This window comes from Melanostigma gelatinosum (assembly GCF_949748355.1).
Source record: "Melanostigma gelatinosum genome assembly, chromosome: 20".
Lineage (NCBI taxonomy): Eukaryota > Metazoa > Chordata > Actinopteri > Perciformes > Zoarcidae > Melanostigma > Melanostigma gelatinosum.
The window spans coordinates 21,383,043-21,407,950 of NC_136653.1; the positions used below are offsets into that span (position 1 = coordinate 21,383,043).

Here is a 24,908-nt window from a genome sequence, read left to right on the forward strand (position 1 = left end):
AACTCCTGCAGACTGCCTCCACCTTGTAGTACTTTGCTGATGTATATATATGTATATGTATATATTTATATAAATATATAGCCACGCTCTCCACGCTGACTCATGGTGAGGTCAGTTTATCACCTGGTGAGACAACCTGACAGTAAAAGTCACACGCACGTGCACACAGGAACACCAGCACCACGTGCATGATAACTCACATGCACTTTTTAGGGACATTCCTGACGTATCACTGCGTCTGTGTGCAGTTAACGTCATCATAACACACTTTAAAAAACAGACTCGCTGTGGAGCTGCAGTCCTGTCAGCTGTGTTTGTAGCAGAGCAGCTAACATGCTAACCCAAAACACAACGTTTTAGAGGAGAATAAACGCATTTCAAGAGCTCAACATGCTGCCAGATATTATCCTAAAGTCGGGCGCTATAACCTCACAGTGTCACTCATTCATTAAAACGCATCACAGGTGTGTTATTGTGCAGGTTTCAAGAGGCTAACGTGAAGCTAACTCACCTTCTGTCGCTTCTCCAGCGTGGAGCTGCTGATGAGTCCGCGGGCGCGCGCCTGTGTTCACACCGGACTTTAAAACCGTGTTGAAAATTAACTAATCACATTTTTTGGTGACTTACTTTAAACATATCTTCTTCTAATATGTATTAAAATAGAAAATATTGAATTCTGAATCGTAATAAGACAAGATATTTGGGTTATTTCTGTTCAGGCGTAAGTGAGGACGCATGCGCGTCACCGAGGGTCCTTCTGAGAGCTCTTTACGGTCGAGGAGTTAGCGTCGTTAGCATAGCAACATCATGGCGGCGTCCGCACGAGCACAGGTGATCTCTCTGTACAGAGTGATGCTGACGGAGAGCAAGAAGTTCCCCTCGTACAACTTCAGGTGAGCGATGACGTCAGGCTGATCCGAACACACCTGGCGGTCAGGTTTAAAGATGCTAATGTAGCAGCTAACGGCTCTGTTTTTACGTTGTTTACGTTTGTTTACATCGGCCGGACCGTCCAACTCAGTGTCATAACTGTTATTCAATGTGCTTACAAAACACAGCACGTGCTGGAGGAAGAAGTACTCAAGATACTTTACTTCAGTAATAATAGTAATACTACACAGTGAAAATACTCCTACAAGTAAAAGTGCTGCCTAATACCTCAGTGAAGTATAAGTATGTGGAAGTACTTAAAGGAAGACACTACAGGTGAATAGAGTAAACAAATAACTAATATATATCACCATGAAACTTAATCACTCACATTAAGAGGATTATTTATTGTATTACAAGTTCTCTGAAATGTTATGTTTAGATATGCAAATGAGGCAGTGGTGGGCGGTCAGGGCCTTCTCTGCTGGCCTAAACAGAATCACTAACTTAAGTTAAGTCAATTTTATAATTAAATATTTTTTCTTAAATACACTACATGTATTATAATTTATATAATATTGTCCCATTATCTTATGTTCTCATTGCACAGCTCCTGTCTTCCTCAGTTGCTCTGCTTCCAGTGCAGCTTGTTTTAAGTAGAGCTTTCATCCAATCAGATCTCACCTCTGTGTCTCTAGGTAGAACAGAGGCCTGCAGACTCACAAGTGCATCATGAGCACTTTAAGTGAACGGGGACGATGTTGTTGATTGTCATAGTGTTCAACCAATCAGAGCTTTAGTTTGACATGTTGGGCGTATTCTTTGACGTGTCAGAGCTGCTAGCCGGCCTACAGGTACGTGATTGGTCAGTGGGCTAGCGTGACATGTTGTGAAGCTGAAGCAGAAGTTAGTAGTAAGAGTTGAAAGATATGTATGAAGTTATGACGTTGACATGACGTTGTTAGTGGTTTGCTTGGTGTAGCTTTGTTTTTTTAACACTCAAACGCTGAAGCAGGAGAAACGGATTTGGGAGTTACAGTCACATCTTCCTCCAGAAGGACAATTCAGGGAAAGCTGGACATCGTGAGAAAGGGTCGGCCAACCCCACAGCTAGCAGCCCTGTTTAGAGCTACGCTACAGTTTATGGCTAAGAATGCGTTTTATTTGCAACTGAGCGTCTTGGTGTTTGGAGCTACGCTACGCTAACCTGAGGTGGCTAACCAAGGCAGCTACACGACACCATAGCAGACAGGACACTCACAAGCTACGTACTTTAGAAAACCTTTGCTGAGACGAGCGCATCTACAACTCAACGAACACGTTCACAGGAGAACCTCTGGCTGGAACCGCACCGATGTTCTGTTCAACCGCGTCACTGAACTCTTTGTTCACTAAGGAAGGAGGATGGACTTGTCTTTGGGTGAAGTGCTTTGCTTTACCTCTGCAGCAGCGTTACTGCTGTGTTCATCGGTCTGTGGTGTCGTGATACGGTGAATATTGTTCGCAGCGTTTTAGTCTTGTGTCTGTAGATGATGACGTGTAGGCGCGAGCGTGTGAGCTTCAACTACGCTTCATTGTTCAATCCAGCGTCGCGCATTAAAACGTTGAGTTGAGAGAGTTGTTGTTGCATTAATATCGAGTTTCATCCGTTGAAGCCGCTCCTGGTTATGTTTTATTCATCGTGTCCTAAAACCTGGTTTGTATCGACCTGCTGCTCCATATTTCATATTCTTCATATTCTTTAATTGAGTTCATAAGTCCCAGCGTTGACTGGATGAACGTTCCTCTGTGAACAGAGACGAGCTGTTGTGTAAAGAAGTGATGACGAGGACTTTACTTTGCTTTGTTTCCTCTGTGATTGTTTTTGAATTTTGTGAAACTCACTTTTGTCAACGTGAGAGAAGGAGATGAGGAAGGAAGGATTGCTTAGAGGAGGAACAGGAGTTACAGTATTGACCAGTAATAACGATACCACCTTCCTTCCTGCCTTCCTTCCTTCCTTCCTTCCATCCTAACCACGTGTGTGTTGGGACGGCGTCTTCATCTGTCATAACACTCGGTGCTCTACGTGGACTTCAGAGAGCCTCCAGCCTGCATGTGGAGATGCTGCGTGTTGAATTATTCAGGAGACAGATCAGAAGTCCCCCCCCCCCCCCCCCCCCCCTCCTGATGGTCCAATTCTAAAACAAGTTCTGGTTCTTGGGTCCACCAGCCTCATAGACCTCATGTGTCTGGAGAGTAAACGCACACATCTGAACATTAAAGTGAAATAACTTTATTCATACAGAGCGTAATCTGATTCTCTCCGTTGTCCCGCTGGCACCAGCTGTACCAGCATGCATTGCAGGTACCGGCATGCACCGAGGAGCCCCTTCCAAAAGTAGTTCACTGCTGTTTGTAACAGTGAATGTTTGTTGGAAGGTAAACTGGAGACCTGTTGAGTCTCCATGTTGTCTCACCTCTGATGATCTTCATGTTTCTGTTTGTACTCTGCTGTTGTGTCGCCGCTGCACATATTTGGTCTTTTTATTATTTTATTTTTGTCTTTACTGCTGTTTGTTTTCTCTGTGAATCAAGTCGTGTGTGTGTGTGTGCGTGTGTGTGTGTGTGTGTGGTGTGTGTGGTGTGTGTGTGTGTAGGACCTATGCAGTGCGGCGGGTGCGCGATGCCTTCAGGGCCAACAGGAAAGTGGAGGATCCAAAAGCTGTGGAGAGACTGATGGTGGAGGGACAGCAGACACTGGAACTGATAAAGAGACAGGTGACACACACACAGTTACACACACACACACACACACACGGGTTAACCTGGTCAACTAGTATGCAGATGAACACCTGTTTATCGACCGTCCACCTGTCGCACATGCTCCCTTATTACCGCAGCAGCTCCGGGCTAATCACCTCACTGTTGGTCACTTTGTTCCCATAATGCATCAGCAGCCTGTCAGCCAATCCCAACAGGGGATTCTCCATCTCTCTGCCTGCCTCTTTCATCTCAGACAGACACACACACACACACACACACACACACACTGCTGCCCATCAGATCTTCTCCTGCGTTTATATTTTCAGTTTGTTTTTCATCTGGTCTGAACTTTAATGATCGTATTTACATATCAGCGTCAGGAGACGGTCAGAATAACACACCAGACGGAGCAATTGTAATATTTATGAAGCGAATTTCTTAAGAGACGATAAATAAACAAATAAATAAATGTGAGTCTGTGAACAAAACAGGAAGTGGATCAAAGGGAAACCAAACATGAGGAAGAAGATGGCTGATTGTTCGGGTTCATCCTGACGGGAACACGAATGATGTCATCACAGTCCAACAGTGAGAGTCTATGGAAGCCCATTTCTGTCAGCAAAAAAAATAATGAATTCTAATTACTTATTTATTTGCTGGTGGGAAAAAAAGTTAAAATTTTGTTTTTTACTTTATTTCCACCAGCATAACAAATAAAATAAATAAATTTCAGCAACACTTTTGGTGCATCCATCTGTAACCATGAGACTGACCAGATGTTTACAGCTGCTATAGAGTCTAAATGATGAGTCATAGCAGCAGCTCTTCACAGTTACATGTGACATGTGACGTAGACATGGATTGTGAGTACATTGAAGACGTCTTACAACAGATGAAGTACTTCAACAGCTTGAGGTTTCATGTACGCGCCCTTGAATTGGCTTCTAAGCAAGAAGCAGCTCTGGAGGATAAAGAATGAAACCAATGTGGCTGAGGTGAATACCTTCAATAAACAGCAACTGCAACTTTTAAATTTATTTATTTTTTTGCTGGCAGAAAAAAAGTAAAAAATAAATAAATAATAACCCTATATTTTTTTAAAACTTTTTTTAAAAATCTGGACTGAGGAGGAGTGACGTAGAGACGCCGTGTACGTCTCTGGTAGAGACCTGTCAATCACTGTAGCCCCGCCCTGCAGCATCCCCTGCTTTATGGTCTGTGTGACTCTAAATGGACCATAATGTACTAAATGAACATCATGCTGTATTGAAGAAGACTTGAAACTAGAGATTGAGACATAAACTCATGTTTACAATGTTTACTGAGGGAATAAATCAAGAGAGAAGTAGAGTCATTTTCTATAGACTTCTATACAACCAGAGGAGTCGCCCCCTGGTGGACACTAGAGAGAATGCAGAGCATCTCTCATGAGAGCCACAGTTTGACCTGGTTGGTCGTGGAGGACGAGGTTTACTGCGGGTTCTGTTTTGTTGGAGTCTCGTCTGACTGAGTCGAGGGTGTTTCCTCCTCTGCATCTCGCCCACGCTGACTCATGGATGAAATGCATCAGAGGAGGAGTTATGCTCCTTGTCACAGCCCTGCTGTAACACCACAGGCTTCTGGAGGAATCCATACCACACACACACACACGTGTATATATACTTCCAGGCTGTGGGTGAGGCCTCTGGCTTCAGGTTTCCTCCCCCGTGTGCAGATCCATACAGTGTTATGTGTGTGTGTGTGGGGGGGGGGGTCCTTAAATAAAACCTCTTGCTGCACTAAAGAACAAATAAAACCACTCTAACCCTCTGAACACCCGAACCCACCGGTCTTCATATTCTTCTTCTGATGATGAAAGGTAGTAATATCCACGTAGTGTATTTGTTGTTGCAGTATCTGTATTTCTTTAATGTGGTATACTTCATGTGATAGTAATTTACAGATTAACAGTATTCTTTGTCCTGTTAAATACTATTCTACTGCATTTTAAAGTTCTTGACACATTTAACAATAACTCTAATGTTCATGGAGCTTTAATCTGCTTCAACAATAATTCTCCTTCTGAGTCGTGACTCAAACTGAACACACTGACACTGTGTATATCTATCTATATCTATATCTATATCTACATCTCTCTCACTCTGAGGATATTATTATCTCTGATGTACTTTAGTGAACCGGTTTAGAAACCACAGGAGGAGAGCGGCTCCTGCTTCAGCTGCAGAACGTGCCTGAGCATCCTCACGTGATCCAGTGATAGTTGTTTATATCTACGAGTACGTGCATGGAAAACGACTTCATACAAGCTCCAGAATTCATTTGTACATGCAGAAACCTGACCTGCGTCACAGCTGCTCTGTTGTCTGTCGGCTCTTCTTCTACTCGTATATGTTGCGGCTCAAACGCAGCTCATTTGTGTCAGTGTGCGTCTTTCAGTGGATATTTCTGTGTGTCTTTGTAAGTTCGTTAGGGAGTAAAGATGATGGATTGCAGCTGCAGAGCCGCCTCTTGTTTGCAGAAGAGCAGCTAAACCGGCGTGCTCTTGTTTAATGAGGTGGGAGTGTTTGTGAGCGAGAGAGTTTAGGACGGAGAGCTGTGAGGGGGAAGAAGACGAGAACAAAGAATGTGAAAAATGGAGATTTAGTTCGATGCACCGTATCATCATGTTTACAGTGCGTGTCCTTTACTCTCCTCTGAAGAGACATTCCTCAGCCGTTACTGCTGCTTAATGTCGCCGCAATCTCACACAGCCGTCGGCCATTTTGGCTCAATTGAGATGAAATGCCCCATCCTATGGTGAGTTACACCTTTTAACGTTGTGGCTCTCGGGAGGTCGACCAGAATCTCAGAGTTCAACAAACACTTTTACATGCCGGGCTGGTTCTCATACGAAGCCTCGTACAGTTGGAACTATAGAAATACAGTTCTCCATGAAATAACCTTTGACGTCACATCTTATGAAGATTTCAGAACACTTTGCATTCCTCTCCGTCGTGAGGATGTTGTTGCTGATGTGTTTCGACCAAAGACTGTATATAACAAGTGCACACGGTCATTGTGTCACCCATTGGTTTGTGGACCAACATTTTAAAGCCTTTATTTTGGAATTTTGGTTGTCGCCATCTTGGGTTTTGGTTGTCACTATCTTGGTCTTTGGCCGTCGCCATCTTGGTCTTTGGCCGTCGCCATCTTGGTCTTTGGCCGTCACCATCTTGGTCTTTGGCCGTCGCCATCTTGGTCCTTGGCCGTCGCCATCTTGGGTTTTGGTTGTCACCATCTTGGTCTTTGGCCGTCGCCATCTTGGTCTTTGGCCGTCGCCATCTTGGTCTTTGGCCGTCGCCATCTTGGTCCTTGGCCGTCGCCATCTTGGGTTTTGGTTGTCACCATCTTGGTCTTTGGCCGTCGCCATCTTGGTCTTTGGCCGTCACCATCTTGGTCTTTGGCCGTCGCCATCTTGGTCTTTGGCCGTCGCCATCTTGGTCTTTGGCCTTCGCCATCTTGGTCTTTGGCCGTCGCCATCTTGGTCTTTGGCCGTCGCCATCTTGGTCTTTGGCCGTCGCCATCTTGGTCTTTGGCCGTTGTGACACAAGAGGGTGGAGCTAAGTACAACTGAACACTGAATTAGAACTTTTTTGGCGACCAAAATGTAACAATTAGCCTTCTTAAAGAGAAAACACACTGTTATTCATATTAATGGATACCACCGTTAACCCTGATATCTCTGCTCTCTGGATTTAATGAATCAGAGGTTTAGGTTTCATCAGGTGAAGCAGCTCAACTCTCTGACCAGACAATCAAACCACAAAAGAGCCAAATAGAGTGAAACGCATTTTTCTGTTAATAATCAGAAATACTTCATTTGAGTTCCTCTTGAGCAGCAGGGTGCTCAGAAGAACATTTCCACCGCTGAATAAATAGTGAAAATAAGGTTTTCATGGTAAACGGCTTGAGCTCCACACACAGAGTGACGTTTGTTAACTCTGTTTTTCTAAAGGTTAACCGTGTTCCCTGAATCACCTGTAGCTGCAGAAGAAGCACGAGTATGTGTTCTACTCCACGCTCTGATATTATCCTCTCACGCTTCTTATTCCGTCGTTAAACTAGTTATTTGGTTTTATTTTGTCCTCATTGAAGAACGTCTCCTGTGAGACGGACACGTGTGTGTGTGTGTGTGCAGCTTATTGATCCCGTCTTATATCCTAAAGTGAACCTCATGACGCTGGATCCCTGAGATACTGAAGAAGCAGGCGGGAGCTCCAGAGACCAGCTAGCGGTCCAGCTCTGGAGATGAAGCCGGGTGGAGCGGTTTTGATTTCGTAGCGTTTCAAACAACTTGAGGTCCGACCACACGACGACAAAACCAATAACATGTTCACTGACGCAGGAGACCTGCTGTGAAATCTCAGTTTCCTTTCTGACGCAGTTTCATTTCCATTTTGGGAAAACCTGAACCAGACAGGAGCTGGATATGAAAAATAGGGCACCTCCTCCTCCTCCTCCTCCTCCTCCTCCTCCTCCTCCTCCTCCCACGGCTCAGAGATCCCACGCCTTTTATCGCAGAGCTTCAGTCGCGCTCTCAGTAACTCGTACTGTCGGTGACTCCGTGCTGCTGAAGACAAACAACCAGAGGGAGCTGTTCAGGTGGATGAAACAGACCTCCTCCTCCTCCTCCTCCTCCTCCTCCTCCTCATGGAAGTTCATACCGAAGCTCAAAATCTGACTGTGTGAAACCGTGAGCTGAGAGACTCACCGGCGATATTATCTGCTTATGTTTAATGTATCTTAAAAGAAAAGCAGTCTATGGATTCAATAGCTACAGTATTTTCTTCTTCTTCTTCTGTGGTGTTATTGTCTCATACTTTATTTTATTCGTTAGTTTTTCTTCTATTCTTAGAAGTCTGGGTCTGATGCAATGATGAGACTCGATCCTCACACACACACACACACAACATGATGCAAGTCATTGACTGAAGAAGGCAATGTGATGTAAGGACAACAGTTAATGATGAGAGGAGAGATGATGGAAATGAGGAGGAGAGGAAGGAGAAACGATGAGCAACATGGAGAAAAGAGGAAGAAACAGGAAAAGAGAGGAGAGGAACATAAAGGATGAGTGGTGTAACGGTTCACTAACGTATCCTCGTGCAACGCTTTGTATGATTTCTTCAAAAAAATGTACAAATGTTTCCTACAAAAGTCCAGAAACGTGTTAATTTCTGCGCGTTACTCGTCTTTAGTCTTTTTCAAGAAAACATGGTGGAATACTGCGTTAGGGTTGTTTGGGTTAAAATAATTACTGAATTGCGTTACTTCTAAATAAATCAACGTTGCCTTTTTGTTTCATGCATGGAAAAGAGTTCATGTGTTCATGATTACGAGGATAACATATGAAATTATGTAATTACAGCGTATTCATGTTATTATTCATAACTACAGCTCCAAACGCTGGATGAAACCAGAGTGGAAAGACCTTTTCTCCACAGACGGATGTTGGATATGGAGAAGCTAACTAGCTAGCTAGCTAGTTGGTTAGCGAGCTTGTTAGCGAGCTAGCTAGCCAGCGTGGAGAGGATCGGCGGCTTCCTAGCCTCTGATGTCATACACTTTTAGTTTAGACTCATTTAGAAAACAATCCCATCTCAGGCGTCTCCTCATCGAGATGACGCCGCCATCTTTGTCAAATGTGGTCCCTGAAACTCTCCCGTCACAGCGGTGCGTTCAGGAGCAGCAACCGAAGGGGAATTTCCCCCTCTGCGTGTGTTTGTGTTCAGACTGTCGACACGCTGGGTTTCTGTCATGAACCATCGCAGCGCTGCAGAGAAGGAAGAGACGCACTTGAACACGCATCAATGGAGCCGGGCTGAGGGAAGATGAGAGGCAGTGATGTTTGGGAGAAGAGAATCGATGGAGGGGGTTGGCAATCTGCTGGAGAGGAGAGCACAGAAATAAATAAAGAACTAGAGACGGAGTGACTCATAAAGGGAGGAGATGAGACTCCTTCAGCATCAGGCCACTTCACACTAATGGAGGAGAGACTTCTACATCTGAGTTTGTTTTATTCACTGAAAATAACAAAGTGTCACTTTCCGTGCTGAAACGTCAGGATCCTGAGAACGCGGTATGTAGGTCGGTTCTGGATGACGAGCGTCGAAGTTCAGCAGCAAGCTAACTGGTGTACCAGTTGCTTTCACTTCGGCTTCTTTTAATGCTGTCGTTCGTAGATATGCCTCCAAAAACAAACGAGACGTAAGTCGTAGATATCCAACAAATTGAATGCATATGTATTCCACGTACGATGTTTAAAAGCTGCTGAGAGAAACTCAGTGTTTGGGAGGTCAAACAGAAATGGTCTTTCATCCAGGAGATAAAACGAAAAGTCAGTAACAAAACTCTCACTCACTCACTCACGCATATCAAATGTACTTTAAAATGAACACTTGCACATAATAGTGTACTAGATTATGGGTCAATACATGTGGTCCACACGCGCCTCCTCGTAGCTCTGCTGGAGGCTGGAGAGCAATTCATGTTTCGTTCCTTTGCAGTTTCTGTGTGGACTTCACAATAGTTGAGCACAACAAAAGCAACCCAGCAACACCTGCAATCAGTCGTCCGTGTTAAATGAACCTGGCTGTTGATCAACAATCAATAGTTGTTGCTTGTGTTCTTCCGGAAAAGGGTCGCGTGATCAGGGCGTGACGAATCTGGGAATTTCACGATCTCTTTCTAAACCTAACGAAGTATTTCACGATCTCTTTCTAAACCTAACGAAGTATTTCACGATCTCTTTCTAAACCTAACGAAGTATTTCACGATCTCTTTCTAAACCAAACGAAGTATTTCACGATCTCTTTCTAAACCAAACAAAGTATTTCACGATCTCTTTCTAAACCAAACGAAGTGTTTCACGATCTCTATCTAAACCTAACTAAGTGTTTCACGATCTCTTTCTAAACCTAACTAAGTGTTTCACGATCTCTTTCTAAACCTAACGAAGTGTTTCACGATCTCTTTCTAAACCTAACGAAGTATTTCACGATCTCTTTCTAAACCTAACGAAGTATTTCACGATCTCTTTCTAAACCTAACGAAGTATTTCACGATCTCTTTCTAAACCTAACGAAGTATTTCACGATCTCTTTCTAAACCTAACGAAGTATTTCACGATCTCTTTCTAAACCAAACGAAGTATTTTTACGATCTCTTTCTAAACCAAACGAAGTATTTCACGATCTCTTTCTAAACCAAACGAAGTGTTTCACGATCTCTATCTAAACCTAACGAAGTATTTCACGATCTCTATCTAAACATAACGAAGTGTTTCACGATCTCTTTCTAAACCTAAAGAAGTGTTTCACGATCTCTTTCTAAACCTAACGAAGTGTTTCACGATCTCTTTCTAAACCTAACGAAGTATTTCACGATCTCTTTCTAAACCTAACGAAGTATTACACGATCTCTTTCTAAACCTAACGAAGTATTTCACGATCTCTATCTAAACCTAACGAAGTATTTCACGATCTCTTTCTAAACCTAACGAAGTATTTCACGATCTCTTTCTAAACCTAACGAAGTATTTCACGATCTCTTTCTAAACCTAACGAAGTATTTCACGATCTCTTTCTAAACCTAACGAAGTATTTCACGATCTCTTTCTAAACCAAACGAAGTATTTCACGATCTCTTTCTAAACCGAACGAAGTATTTCACGATCTCTTTCTAAACCGAACGAAGTATTTCACGATCTCTTTCTAAACCGAACGAAGTATTTCACGATCTCTTTCTAAACCGAACGAAGTATTTTTGTTGTCTAAACCTAACGAAGTATTTTTGTTGTCTAAACCTAACAAAGTATTTTTGTTGTCTAAACCTAACAAAGTATTTTTGTTGTCTAAACCGAACAAAGTGTTTTTGTTGTCTAAACCTAACCGAGTAGTTTCCTGTGAAGACTGAAGTGTATTTTGAAGACTGTTCATACAGACGGAGGAAGAGACTTTATATCCTAAAAGGAGACCAGAGGAAGAAACTGGAGGACGAGGAAAGAATAAAGGAGATGTATAGCAGCGCTGGCAATTTATAACCAGCTATCCTTCTCTTCCTCCTTTTCATCTTCCTCCTCCTCCTCGATGTCTCTCGGTGCGACGGACTGAAACGGGATATCACAGCGAGGGAACTCCACACACACACACTGTGTAAGCACAGTTTGCCTTCATCTCTTCTGGCTCATTAGTGTGGCTCAGAGTGGAAAGAATTAAGGTTAAGAAACCTCGGATTTACAAAGAAACTCCTCATTACTGTTGTACTGTGTGTGTGTGTGTGTGTGTGTGTGTGTGTCCTTGTGTCCTTCCTTCAAAGGTCAACGCAGCCGTGGTATCGGTCTCCGGTAGAAGTGTGTCCTCGTGTCAGCGTCGGTCTCCTCTCTGTCGGGTTGTCTTCAGACGGGATCAGTTCTCGCTGATTGATTTAACCTTTTGAAGAAAAGAACCACAAATATGTTTTGAAGGGAACCCCGATACAAGCAATATGTTGACTGATGTATCTGGCAACTCACAGAAACATTGATCCGAACACATCAGTGAAATATTCATTCACTGCTCATTTGATTCCCACCAAAATATGCAATCTGGCAATATTACGTCAACAGTTCCATCTTGGTTACGGTTGGGGAGGATCGTCGTCTGGTTTTAGTCAGAAAGACTTCTCAGTGAGAAAACTGAACTGAGAGATGGAGGGACTTAGAAGGAGAGGGAAAAATCAATATTCTGTATTGTTGTCAGAGGACGTTTGTGGACTAATGCGATGCTGTGGAAGCGGTGACTTTCCAACAGTGTCAAATGTAGTTGAACTGGCAGAGAGGGAGAAATGAAAGCACGAGGTGAAGAGAAAAGTTAAAAACGGTCTGCTTCAAAAGAACCGGACTCGAACTGTTTGAAGCAGACTGCAGCCCTTAAACATGGACTAAAATTCAGCAATTTGAGTTTGACTTTACAAATCCATCCTGATTCGGTTTGTAACCAAATCACACATAAGAATCTGAAGAAGTTGAAGTCATATTAGTTTGATTCCTGCTTCACTTGCACTATTTCACTTCTTTTAGTTCTACTGTTATGAAAAGCAGTTAAAAAAGAGAGGACGACTGCACTGAACAATGCCAGGAGGAGGGAAAGAAAACCGTGCAGAGACGGACAAGAAGGGTCGTTAACGGGTCTTTGAACGGTCATGAATAATTCATGAGGAGACAACGCCAGAGGAGGTTCTGGAGGCTCTACACCTTTAATACTCCACCAACACGGCCCTGCTCTACACCTTTAATACTCCACCAACACGGCCCTGCTCTACACCTTTAATACTCCACCAACACGGCCCTGCTCTACACCTTTAATACTCCACTAACACAGCCCTGCTCTACACCTTTAATACTCCACCAACACGGCCCTGCTCTACACCTTTAATACTCCACCAACACGGCCCTGCTCTACACCTTTAATACTCCACCAACACGGCCCTGCTCTACACCTTTAATACTCCACCAACACGGCCCTGCTCTACACCTTTAATACTCCACCAACACGGCCCTGCTCTACACCTTTAATACTCCACCAACACGGCCCTGCTCTACACCTTTAATACTCCACCAACACCGCCCTCCTCTACACCTTTAATACTCCACCAACACGGCCCTGCTCTACACCTTTAATACTCCACCAACACGGCCCTGCTCTACACCTTTAATACTCCACCAACACGGCCCTGCTCTACACCTTTAATACTCCACCAACACGGCCCTGCTCTACACCTTTAATACTCCACCAACACGGCCCTGCTCTACACCTTTAATACTCCACCAACACGGCCCTGCTCTACACCTTTAATACTCCACCAACACCGCCCTGCTCTACACCTTTAATACTCCACTAACACAGCCCTGCTCTACACCTTTAATACACCACCAACACGGCCCTGCTCTACACCTTTAATACTCCACCAACACGGCCCTGCTCTACACCTTTAATACTCCACTAACACCGCCCTCCTCTACACCTTTAATACTCCACCAACACGGCCCTGCTCTACACCTTTAATACTCCACCAACACGGCCCTGCTCTACACCTTTAATACTCCACCAACACGGCCCTGCTCTACACCTTTAATACTCCACCAACACGGCCCTGCTCTACACCTTTAATACTCCACCAACACGGCCCTGCTCTACACCTTTAATACTCCACCAACACGGCCCTGCTCTACACCTTTAATACTCCACTAACACGGCCCTGCTCTACACCTTTAATACTCCACCAACACGGCCCTGCTCTACACCTTTAATACTCCACTAACACGGCCCTGCTCTACACCTTTAATACTCCACCAACACCGCCCTGCTCTACACCTTTAATACTCCACCAACACCGCCCTGCTCTACACCTTTAATACTCCACCAACACGGCCCTGCTCTACACCTTTAATACTCCACCAACACCGCCCTGCTCTACACCTTTAATACTCCACCAACACCGCCCTGCTCTACACCTTTAATACTCCACCAACACGGCCCTGCTCTACACCTTTAATACTCCACCAACACCGCCCTGCTCTACACCTTTAATACTCCACCAACACCGCCCTGCTCTACACCTTTAATACTCCACTAACACAGCCCTGCTCTACACCTTTAATACACCACCAACACGGCCCTGCTCTACACCTTTAATACTCCACCAACACGGCCCTGCTCTACACCTTTAATACTCCACCAACACGGCCCTGCTCTACACCTTTAATACTCCACCAACACGGCCCTGCTCTACACCTTTAATACTCCACTAACACGGCCCTGCTCTACACCTTTAATACTCCACCAACACGGCCCTGCTCTACACCTTTAATACTCCACTAACACGGCCCTGCTCTACACCTTTAATACTCCACCAACACGGCCCTGCTCTACACCTTTAATACTCCACCAACACCGCCCTGCTCTACACCTTTAATACTCCACCAACACCGCCCTGCTCTACACCTTTAATACTCCACCAACACCGCCCTGCTCTACACCTTTAATACACCACCAACACGGCCCTGCTCTACACCTTTAATACTCCACCAACACGGCCCTGCTCTACACCTTTAATACTCCACCAACACGGCCCTGCTCTACACCTTTAATACTCCACTAACACGGCCCTGCTCTACACCTTTAATACTCCACCAACACGGCCCTGCTCTACACCTTTAATACTCCACCAACACGGCCCTGCTCTACACCTTTAATACTCCACCAACACGGCCCTGCTCTACACCTTTAATACTCCACTAACACCGCCCTCCTCTACACCTTTAATACTCCACCAACACGGCCCTGCTCTACACCTTTAATACTCCACCAACACCGCCCTGCTCTACACCTTTAATACTCCACCAACACGGCCCTCCTCTACACCTTTAATACTCCACCAACACCGCCCTGCTCTACACCTTTAATACTCCACCAACACGGCCCTGCTCTACACCTTTAATACTCCACTAACACCGCCCTCCTCTACACCTTTAATACTCCACCAACACGGCCCTGCTCTACACCTTTAATACTCCACCAACACCGCCCTGCTCTACACCTTTAATACTCCACCAACACGGCCCTCCTCTACACCTTTAATACTCCACCAACACGGCCCTGCTCTACACCTTTAATACTCCACCAACACCGCCCTGCTCTACACCTTTAATACTCCACCAACACGGCCCTGCTCTACACCTTTAATACTCCACCAACACGGCCCTGCTCTACACCTTTAATACTCCACCAACACGGCCCTGCTCTACACCTTTAATACTCCACCAACACGGCCCTGCTCTACACCTTTAATACTCCACCAACACGGCCCTGCTCTACACCTTTAATACTCCACCAACACCGCCCTCCTCTACACCTTTAATACTCCACCAACACCGCCCTGCTCTACACCTTTAATACTCCACCAACACCGCCCTGCTCTACACCTTTAATACTCCACCAACACCGCCCTGCTCTACATAGCTCGGGGACGTAGAAGAACAAAGAGGAGGAACGAGATCGAACGAGGGGATTGGACGGTGCAGTCTGTCATTGAGACGCCTCACACACTCAGCAGGTAAGCAGAGGACAAATGAAGGGAGGCAGGAAGGGACAAACGAGGAAGATGAGGGGGTGAAGGGGAAGAATCCAAACGGAGTGATTTAATTGGCTGGATTAGCATGAAACAAAGCAGCAGGATGTGTGAGATGCGGAGACGTTGTCCTTCAAAACACTTCCCGCCGTGCTCAGCTGCCCTTGAGCAACACACGGAACCGCTCTGGCCTGCAGCGCTCCGTGATGTAGAACAGCAGATTAAAGATGTTCTGTGTCTAAATGTGAACATGGGTAAACCGTCAGAGCAACACGAAGACATCACAGACGTCCACAGCAACGAAGATGAACAATCTGCCGTTCTCTCGTGTGTCTGCCGGTTATTTTTAAGTTGTTGCTGTTGGTCAAGTCCATCGGCACACTTCAGAGTCGAGGATTGAGATTAGTCCAAGTCAGTCGAGACACCTTTAATTCATGTCAGTCCAGACTCGTAGGCAAGTCAGTTGAGGCAAGTCTCGAGTCGTACGGTCAGGTCTCAAGTCAGAGACGGGTCCACCCCGAGCACAAAGTCAGATCTCAAGTCAGTAGAAACGGTCTCTGATGAACCAAAGTCCATCAAGTCACAAGTCGAGTCTGAAACTTGACACTTCGGGTCTTGTCAAAGAAAGTCTTGAATGAGGTTTCAAGATCAGTCCAAAACAAGTCATTGATTAAACCAGATACGCACAAGTCAGGAGGAAGGACGAAGTAAAGCCTCAAGTCAGTTGAGGTGAGTTCAGCTGTTTTAACTTGTCCGTCTAACCCAGGGGTGTCAAACTCATTTTCACTCTGGGGCCACATCAGCATCACGGTCGCCCTCAAAGGGCTGGTTGTAAATGTAAGACGGTGTAAATGTAACTACGGTACTCCTAACATAGTTAGTTTAGTTTCCCGGGATATCTGTGACTTCCACAACACGTACTTCCAGTTGTGTGATTTCTCCTCCGCCATTGTTTCCTGTTGCTGGTGCAAAATGCATTCTGGGATATTTGGCTGTCCCAAGTACAGACAAGTCACCTCCGATGCATCCCGGGTAAAATGGGCAGAGCGAGCCACATCCGGGCATTAGGGCCGTGCTTGGCTCGATGTGAACTTTGAATTGGAACAGTACTTGGGCTGAGACTGATGACGTTTCAGTACAGAGAAGTACGCATGTTGAGAAACTTGTTGGAAATCCTCTTTATGGGCTGTTGCATCTCCTGTCCACCTGTTGTGATAGTTTTAATGTCGGCACACAGACAACATGCCATCTCATCACTTCGACTTTCTATCTCATAATTTCGACCATGGGGATATTTTTATTTTCACATCTAACTTCAAATTTTTGTAAAAAAAAAAAAAAAAAAAAAATTATTATTATTATTTTTTTGCTGGCGGATTCGTGGGCGACATAAAATGACGTGGTGGGCCGGGTCCGGCCCGCGGGCCGTATGTTTGACACCCCTGGTCTAACCCGACGCTTCCACAACACGTCGTTGTATTGGGACCTAGCAGCTGACGGTGTGCTCGCTCTGCCAGAGCCCTAAAATATATAACGTGTGTGAGCTCAGCCCGTCTTCCCGAGAGAAATAAAACCGGTTTTAAAAGAGAGATGAACAGAGTGAACTGTTCTTTTGTTTTGTGCTTCAGGCCACTGAGTTTGTGAAAACTGATAAAGCTCCTTAAAGGTCCCAGCGAGAGAGAGAGACGAGATGAAAGGTGTGAAGGGTTTTATCTCCAAACGTGTGTGTGTGTGTGTGTGTGTGTGTGTGTGTGTGTGTGTGTGTGTGTGTGTGTGTGTGTGTGTGTGTGTGTGTGTGTGTGTGTGTGTGTGTGTGTGTGTGTGTGTGTGTGTGTGTGTGTGTGTGTGTGTGTTCACCCCTGCACTGGTGATGCTGCTGAGGTTAACATCATTTCACACACAGATGAACTTTGAAGTCGTTCTCACTTTGTGTTTGTGGCTGTACGGTTGCTACAGAATGCGATCTTTAACCCTCTGTTCTCCCGGATTACTCATCCCAAGCGTCCTGTTCAGTCCCTGTGGGTGATTAACTGTGTTTAGTTGAGCCACTGAATGGCAGCAGATGCAGTCAAAGCACCGTCTGGTCCTCCTCTTCCTCAGGAGACGTTCACGCTGGATCTAAATGAGGAAGTCTGAGTTGGACGAGACGAGATGAGGCCTGACTCTGGATGTGTTTGTGCCTCCTGCTGCTCTCATCTCCTGACAAATGGGAAAGAAACTGGAGATCTCCTTCTTCTGAGTTTATTATCTACCTGAGCACCTCCTCATCCTCCTCATCCTCCTCATCCTCCTCTGTCCTACGGACCTCCATGCGTTTCATTCTGACAAGCGTCCTGCCGTCTTTTCCATCTCTTCCCCCCCTTTTGACAAGAAGAAGCTCATTTCCTTTAGTGGGAGCTGCTCCTCCGGCCTCCTCCAGTCGCTTCATCTCTTTCCTCCCACTTTCACCGGCTCTTTAACTTCCCATTGTTGCTGTCTCCTGCTGTTCGGGGCAGCATCTTCTATAGTTTAACTACACACTACCGTGGATGCTTTTCAGCTAAAACTAGCAGCTACTTTTTACCGTCCACCTACAGTGTTGGGTCCATGATTATTTTTGGTTATGTTCCTGCAAACATCACACAGTGTTGAGTTCTCATCTGTTCTCTTTAAAGCCAGAAAAGGCCTCTTATTATAATTCAACACATCTCAAAGTCACCACAAACTACAGCTTCCAAAATGATCATGAAGTGAAGTCAGCACCTTTTATGAACAGTGTCTACCAGCTGTCCCGTAGTCGTTGATAGTTTCTGCCATTCATTCACGGTAACTGAGACGTGGCAGGAAGAGGAACTCTCTCTCCATGATGTACACATCTCTACATGTGAGGTGTCGATGGTTTGAACGTGGTTGGATTGCATCGACGCTGTCAGAAGAGCAGCAGTGATGCTTGACGTACAGAGCTTCAGTCTGGTGTTAGTTAATCTGACACCTCCTGCCTGGTGGGAGTACGATGGAGGTCAGTCGGTCACCACGAGGACGATGTATGAAGGAGGCTAAGTTTAGCCTTCCATTATAACACGGATCACGTGTGAGTGTCTTTATGGAGGAGAGGAGCGTGACGGGTGTCATTGCATGTGTGGCTCTAAAACAGTAAACCTGTTTCACAGTGGTTGTGCCGACGTTGTCTGTGGTTGTTTAGCTTCTCTTTGTGGTTGTTTAGCTTCTCTTTGTGGTTGTTTAGCTTCTCTTTGTGGTTGTTTAGCTTCTCTTTGTGGTTGTTTAGCTTCTCTTTGTGGTCGTTTAGCTTCTCTTTGTGGTTGTTTAGCTTCTCTCTGTGGTCGTTTAGCTTCTCTTTGTGGTTGTTTAGCTTCTCTTTGTGGTTGTTTAGCTTCTCTTTGTGGTTGTTTAGCTTCTCTCTGTGGTCGTTTAGCTTCTCTTTGTGGTTGTTTAGCTTCTCTTTGTGGTTGTTTAGCTTCTCTTTGTGGTTGTTTAGCTTCTCTTTGTGGTTGTTTAGCTTCTCTTTGTGGTTGTTTAGCTTCTCTTTGTGGTTGTTTAGCTTCTCTTTGTGGTTGTTTAGCTTCTCTTTGTGGTTGTTTAGCTTCTCTTTGTGGTCGTTTAGCTTCTCTTTGTGGTTGTTTAGCTTCTCTCTGTGGTCGTTTAGCTTCTCTTTGTGGTTGTTTAGCTTCTCTTTGTGGTTGTTTAGCTTCTCTTTGTGGTTGTTTAGCTTCTCTCTGTGGTCGTTTAGCTTCTCTTTGTGGTTGTTTAGCTTCTCTTTGTGGTTGTTTAGCTTCTCTTTGTGGTTGTTTAGCTTCTCTTTGTGGTTGTTTAGCTTCTCTTTGTGGTTGTTTAGCTTCTCTTTGTGGTCGTTTAGCTTCTCTTTGTGGTTGTTTAGCTTCTCTCTGTGGTCGTTTAGCTTCTCTTTGTGGTCGTTTAGCTTCTCTTTGTGGTTGTTTAGCTTCTCTTTGTGGTTGTTTAGCTTCTCTTTGTGGTTGTTTAGCTTCTCTTTGTGGTTGTTTAGCTTCTCTCTGTGGTTGTTTAGCTTCTCTTTGTGGTTGTTTAGCTTCTCTTTGTGGTTGTTTAGCTTCTCTTTGTGGTTGTTTAGCTTCTCTCTGTGGTCGTTTAGCTTCTCTCTGTGGTCGTTTAGCTTCTCTTTGTGGTTGTTTAGCTTCTCTTTGTGGTCGTTTAGCTTCTCTTTGTGGTCGTTTAGCTTCTCTTTGTGGTCGTTTAGCTTCTCTTTGTGGTCGTTTAGCTTCTCTTTGTGGTTGTTTAGCTTCTCTCTGTGGTCGTTTAGCTTCTCTTTGTGGTCGTTTAGCTTCTCTTTGTGGTTGTTTAGCTTCTCTTTGTGGTCGTTTAGCTTCTCTTTGTGGTCGTTTAGCTTCTCTTTATGGTTGTTTAGCTTCTCTTTGTGGTTGTTTAGCTTCTCTTTGTGGTTGTTTAGCTTCTCTCTGTGGTTGTTTAGCTTCTCTTTGTGGTTGTTTAGCTTCTCTTTGTGGTTGTTTAGCTTCTCTTTGTGGTTGTTTAGCTTCTCTCTGTGGTTGTTTAGCTTCTCTTTGTGGTCGTTTAGCTTCTCTTTGTGGTTGTTTAGCTTCTCTTTGTGGTCGTTTAGCTTCTCTTTGTGGTCGTTTAGCTTCTCTTTGTGGTCGTTTAGCTTCTCTTTGTGGTTGTTTAGCTTCTCTCTGTGGTTGTTTAGCTTCTCTTTGTCGTCGTTTAGCTTCGTTTAGCTTCTCTTTGTGGTGGTTTTGCCTCTTTCTGTGTTTTTTTGTTTCTTTGTAGTATTTTTATTGACTTCCCAACAGTCACTTCAGACAGGGGTTCTGGTCCAGGGGCCCAGACCTGGACCCTGTAGGCCGGTTCAGTCTTCATCATGATAATAACAAGCCGACTACCTATCACCTTCTGACTCTGGTTTGGGGGGGGGGGGCACCAGGGGCCCTTAACCCAGACATGGAGAGAGACACTGGTAGAGAAAGCAAACAGCCACATTAATATCCCAGCATGCTTTGCCTTCATTGGATGCTGACCTGCTGTTTCTGCCTTAATTGGGTTATTCAGAGCCAAATGAAATATTCCTGTTTCATTTTTAGAGCTCGTCTTTTATTATTCATGAAAGTGAAACTGACTGAGAGGACGGACAGAGAGAGAGAGAGAGAGACGAGAGACGGACCACCGCAGAGATCAAGACGAATCTAAAGAGACAAAAAACAAACTGATGGGGAGAGAGAGAGAGAGAGAGGCCTTCCCTTTGTTACAAACCACAGCCGCAACAATTTACATGAGAGCCAAGCCTCCTGCGAGCTGATTGGTTCAGAGAGCCGCCCGCCTCCCCGCCACCCCCCTCCCTCCTACGCCACACTCCAGCCAATCAGGGCGTCACACACAGGGGGCGCCTACCGAGGGAGAGAGGGAGAGGGAGGGAGAGAGGGAGAGGGAGGGAGGGAGAGTTGACGGCAGAATAAATGATGAAGACGAGCGACATGATGGTGAAGCTCTGGTATCTGTGGAGGGATTGTGCCCTCTGGTGGTGCAGCAGAGACGTAACAAGTGAACGTCTTAATACCACAATACAAAGATACTTAATTTACTTATTTATTACAAATAACGCTTTGTTTTCTTTTCACCAAATGAGCTTGGTTTGGGTCAGACTTCCAACATCAGAACTAAAGAGGTCTCACTTTTATTAAATGAGTAATAATCAGTCGTGTGTGTGACGTAATAATACGTCGACACAGTTCACTTAAAAATCATTTACTTTGATGCACAAACGATTGTCTCTTATGATGCTCCATATTTTTATTATTTCTATTTCTATTGTTGTCATTTGTCTTCTGTTGTTAGGATGAATCGGGCCCCGTTGTTGCTTTGTATTTATTTAGAATATTCACGTTACATTAACATCAGAGCCGTCGGAGCTTTTTGAATAATTTCAATAATTTATTTGTTGTGAAATAGTTCCTGAACGAGAGTTTGTGTCCTGAAACTGTCCAGAGACACACTGGTGTGTGTGTGTGTGTGTGTGGGTCATATTTGGGCATGTTCTGTAGATGAGTCGTGTCTTTGTACAAAAAAATAGAGGAAATCAATTGTGAACTGTGGTCCAAAAGCACACGCACACACACGCACACTCTATAATTGTCTCTTTTCTTTGACAACAGGGTCCAGACGGGTGGTGTTGACATAACGCAGTGAGGCTCTCGGGACTCGTGTTTGTTCAGAATGACCTCGTGTCAGTCGAATGTCAGTCACGGTATTCAGCCAGAGCACGGACCAATCAGGAGCTACTGGGGGCGTGGTTTAAGTGTGCTAAGTAGCTGCTATTAGCATCAGTTGCATAGTTGTAAAAGAAGTGGACGTGGTCAACCTGACAGTTTTGGGGGTGTCGCCATCTTTTGTCCAGCAGGGGGCGACTCCTCTGGTTGTATAGAAGTCTATAGAAAATGACTCTACTTCTCTCTTGATTTATTACCTCAGTAAACATTGTAAACATGAGTTTATGTCTCAATCTCTAGTTTCAAGTCTTCTTCAATACAGCATGATGTTCATTTAGTACATTATGGTCCATTTAGAGTCACACAGACCATAAAGCAGGGGATGCTTTAGGGCGGGGCTACAGTGATTGACAGGTCGACACCAGAGACGTATACGCCGTCTCTATGTCACTCCTCAGATCTAATATGGTCACTTCCTGTTCACTGGTTGATAAAAAACAAGATGGCGAGCATCAAAACGCTGACGTTGAGCATTTGTTCTGTGAACTAAAGACAAAATGGAACGTTGTCTCCTGCAGGTGACCATAGGGAAGATGTACGAGACCCAGAAGAATGTGGTGGAGGACTAACCCCCCCCCCCCGCAAACAGGAAGTGAGATCAGAGACCGGATCACTACCCTGACATCAGAGACCGGCCATCTCCTACAGCTGGGAGGAGGTGTGAAATGCATTGTGGGAGATGTAGGACAGAGTGAAGCTGCTGGAGTTCTGTTCTTGGACGCACCGATCGGCTGCTGATCGTTGAAAGATCGACTCGTGTTCTTCTGCTGCTTCTTGTCTGTATTTATGACAGAATCAATATTTACCTGCTAATTATCTGCATGATAATTTAAAAGAAAATGCCTTCAACATGTTTCAACACTTATTTCACTGCTCCGATGATTAAATTAGAGTGATTTATAGAGAATGAAGAGTTGAAACATCAAGTGAAAGTTCAGTTTTTATGGTTAATCATTTTTGTCTTAATTATTCATCTTTAATGTTTCAGTTTATTCAGTCAAACTGTCGGACGGGTTGAACTCCGTGTGTGTGTGTGTGTGTGTGTGTGTGTGTGTGTGTGTGTGTGTGTGTGTGTGTGTGTGTGTGTGTGTGTGTGTGTGTGTGTGTGTGTGTGTGTGTGTGTGTGTGTGTGTGTGTGTGTGTGTGTGTGTGTGTGTGTGTGTGTGTGTGTGTGTGTGTGTGTGTGTGTTGCTACGCTACAGAAGAAGCTGAAAGGAAAAGATAGAACTCATTAAAACTTCCTCAATTGTGCAAGAAAATGTTTTTCTGCTCAGTTGGCAGAACAAGGACGTGATCATGAGAATAAAGGACGGCCTGTCCTCCAGGTCACCTGAAATATCCCTTCATCACTTTGAGCCTCTGGCTGTGTTGACACATTAAACAGATGTCGTCAGGTTTGTCAACAAACTATTTTCAGAGGTCTTCTGACCTTTGACCCTCATGTAAAGCGGACAGACAGACGGACAATTCTGTGAGAATAAAGGTCGCGGACGTGAGAATCAATTACGCGATCGTGAGAGCGTGGGACGCGATCGTGAGAGCGTGGGACGCGATCGTGAGTGTGGGACGCGATCGTGAGAGCGTGGGACGCGATCGTGAGAGCGTGGGACGCGATCGTGAGAGCGTGGGACGCGATCGTGAGGCCGTGGGACGCGATCGTGAGGCCGTGGGACGCGATCGTGAGAGCGTGGGACGAGATCGTGAGAGCGTGGGACGCGATCGTGAGGCCGTGGGACGCGATCGTGAGAGCGTGGGACGAGATCGTGAGAGCGTGGGACGCGATCGTGAGAGCGTGGGACGCGATCGTGAGAGCGTGGGACGCGATCGTGAGAGCGTGGGACGAGATCGTGAGAGCGTGGGACGCGATCGTGAGGCCGTGGGACGCGATCGTGAGAGCGTGGGACGAGATCGTGAGAGCGTGGGACGCGATCGTGAGAGCGTGGGACGCCATCGTGAGAGCGTGGGACGCCATCGTGAGAGCGTGGGACGCCATCGTGAGAGCGTGGGACGCCATCGTGAGAGCGTGGGACGCCATCGTGAGAGCGTGGGACGCCATCGTGAGAGCGTGGGACGCCATCGTGAGGCCGTGGGACGCCATCGTGAGGCCGTGGGACGCCATCGTGAGGCCGTGGGACGCCATCGTGAGGCCGTGGGACGCGATCGTGAGGCCGTGGGACGCGATCGTGAGAGCGTGGGACGCGATCGTGAGGCCGTGGGACGCGATCGTGAGAGCGTGGGACGCGATCGTGAGAGCGTGGGACGCGATCGTGAGAGCGTGGGACGCGATCGTGAGAGCGTGGGACGAGAGCGTGGGACGCGATCGTGTGAGCGCGGGACGCGATCGTGAGAGCGCGGGACGAGATCGTGAGAGCGCGGGACGCGATCGTGAGGCCGCGGGACGCGATCGTGAGGCCGCGGGACGCGATCGTGAGGCCGCGGGACGCGATCGTGAGGCCGCGGGACGAGATCGTGAGAGCGCGGGACGAGATCGTGAGAGCGCGGGACGCGATCGTGAGGCCGCGGGACGCGATCGTGAGAGCGTGGGACGCGATCGTGAGAGCGTGGGACGAGAGCGTGGGACGCGATCGTGTGAGTGTGGGACGCGATCGTGAGAACGCGGGACGCGATCGTGAGGCCGTGGGACGCGATCGTGAGGCCGTGGGACGAGAGCGTGGGACGCGATCGTGAGCGTGGGACGCGATCGTGAGAGCGTGGGACGCGATCGTGAGAGCGTGGGACGAGAGCGTGGGACGCGATCGTGAGAGCGCGGGACGCGATCGTGAGAGCGCGGGACGCGATCGTGAGAGCGCGGGACGAGATCGTGAGAGCGCGGGACGCGATCGTGAGAGCGCGGGACGAGATCGTGAGAGCGCGGGACGCGATCGTGAGGCCGTGGGA

At 46.1% G+C, this 24,908-nt stretch overlaps 2 protein-coding genes across 5 annotated transcripts in view; one reads left to right on the forward strand and one right to left on the reverse strand.

Moving 5' to 3' along the window:
* fars2 (phenylalanyl-tRNA synthetase 2, mitochondrial) overlaps positions 1–531 on the reverse strand; it is a 314,225-nt gene extending 313,694 nt beyond the window's left edge. For 3 of the 4 annotated variants that reach the window (XR_013772921.1, XM_079292254.1, XM_079292252.1), the window contains exon 1: positions 512–527. The gene's annotated coding sequence lies outside the window, so the exon portion shown is untranslated. Of the gene's footprint in view, positions 1–511 lie in introns of all 4 variants that reach the window. The other variant, XM_079292253.1, reaches the window with a different exon arrangement.
* Positions 532–756: 225 nt separating this feature from the next.
* On the forward strand, positions 757–23,637 carry lyrm4b (LYR motif containing 4). Its single transcript, XM_079291804.1, has 3 exons — positions 757–893; positions 3,510–3,630; positions 22,529–23,637. The coding sequence occupies exons 1-3, from the start codon at positions 808–810 to the stop codon at positions 22,577–22,579; spliced, it is 258 nt and encodes an 85-aa protein (XP_079147930.1). The 5' UTR covers positions 757–807; the 3' UTR covers positions 22,580–23,637.
* The last annotated feature ends 1,271 nt before the right edge of the window (positions 23,638–24,908 follow it).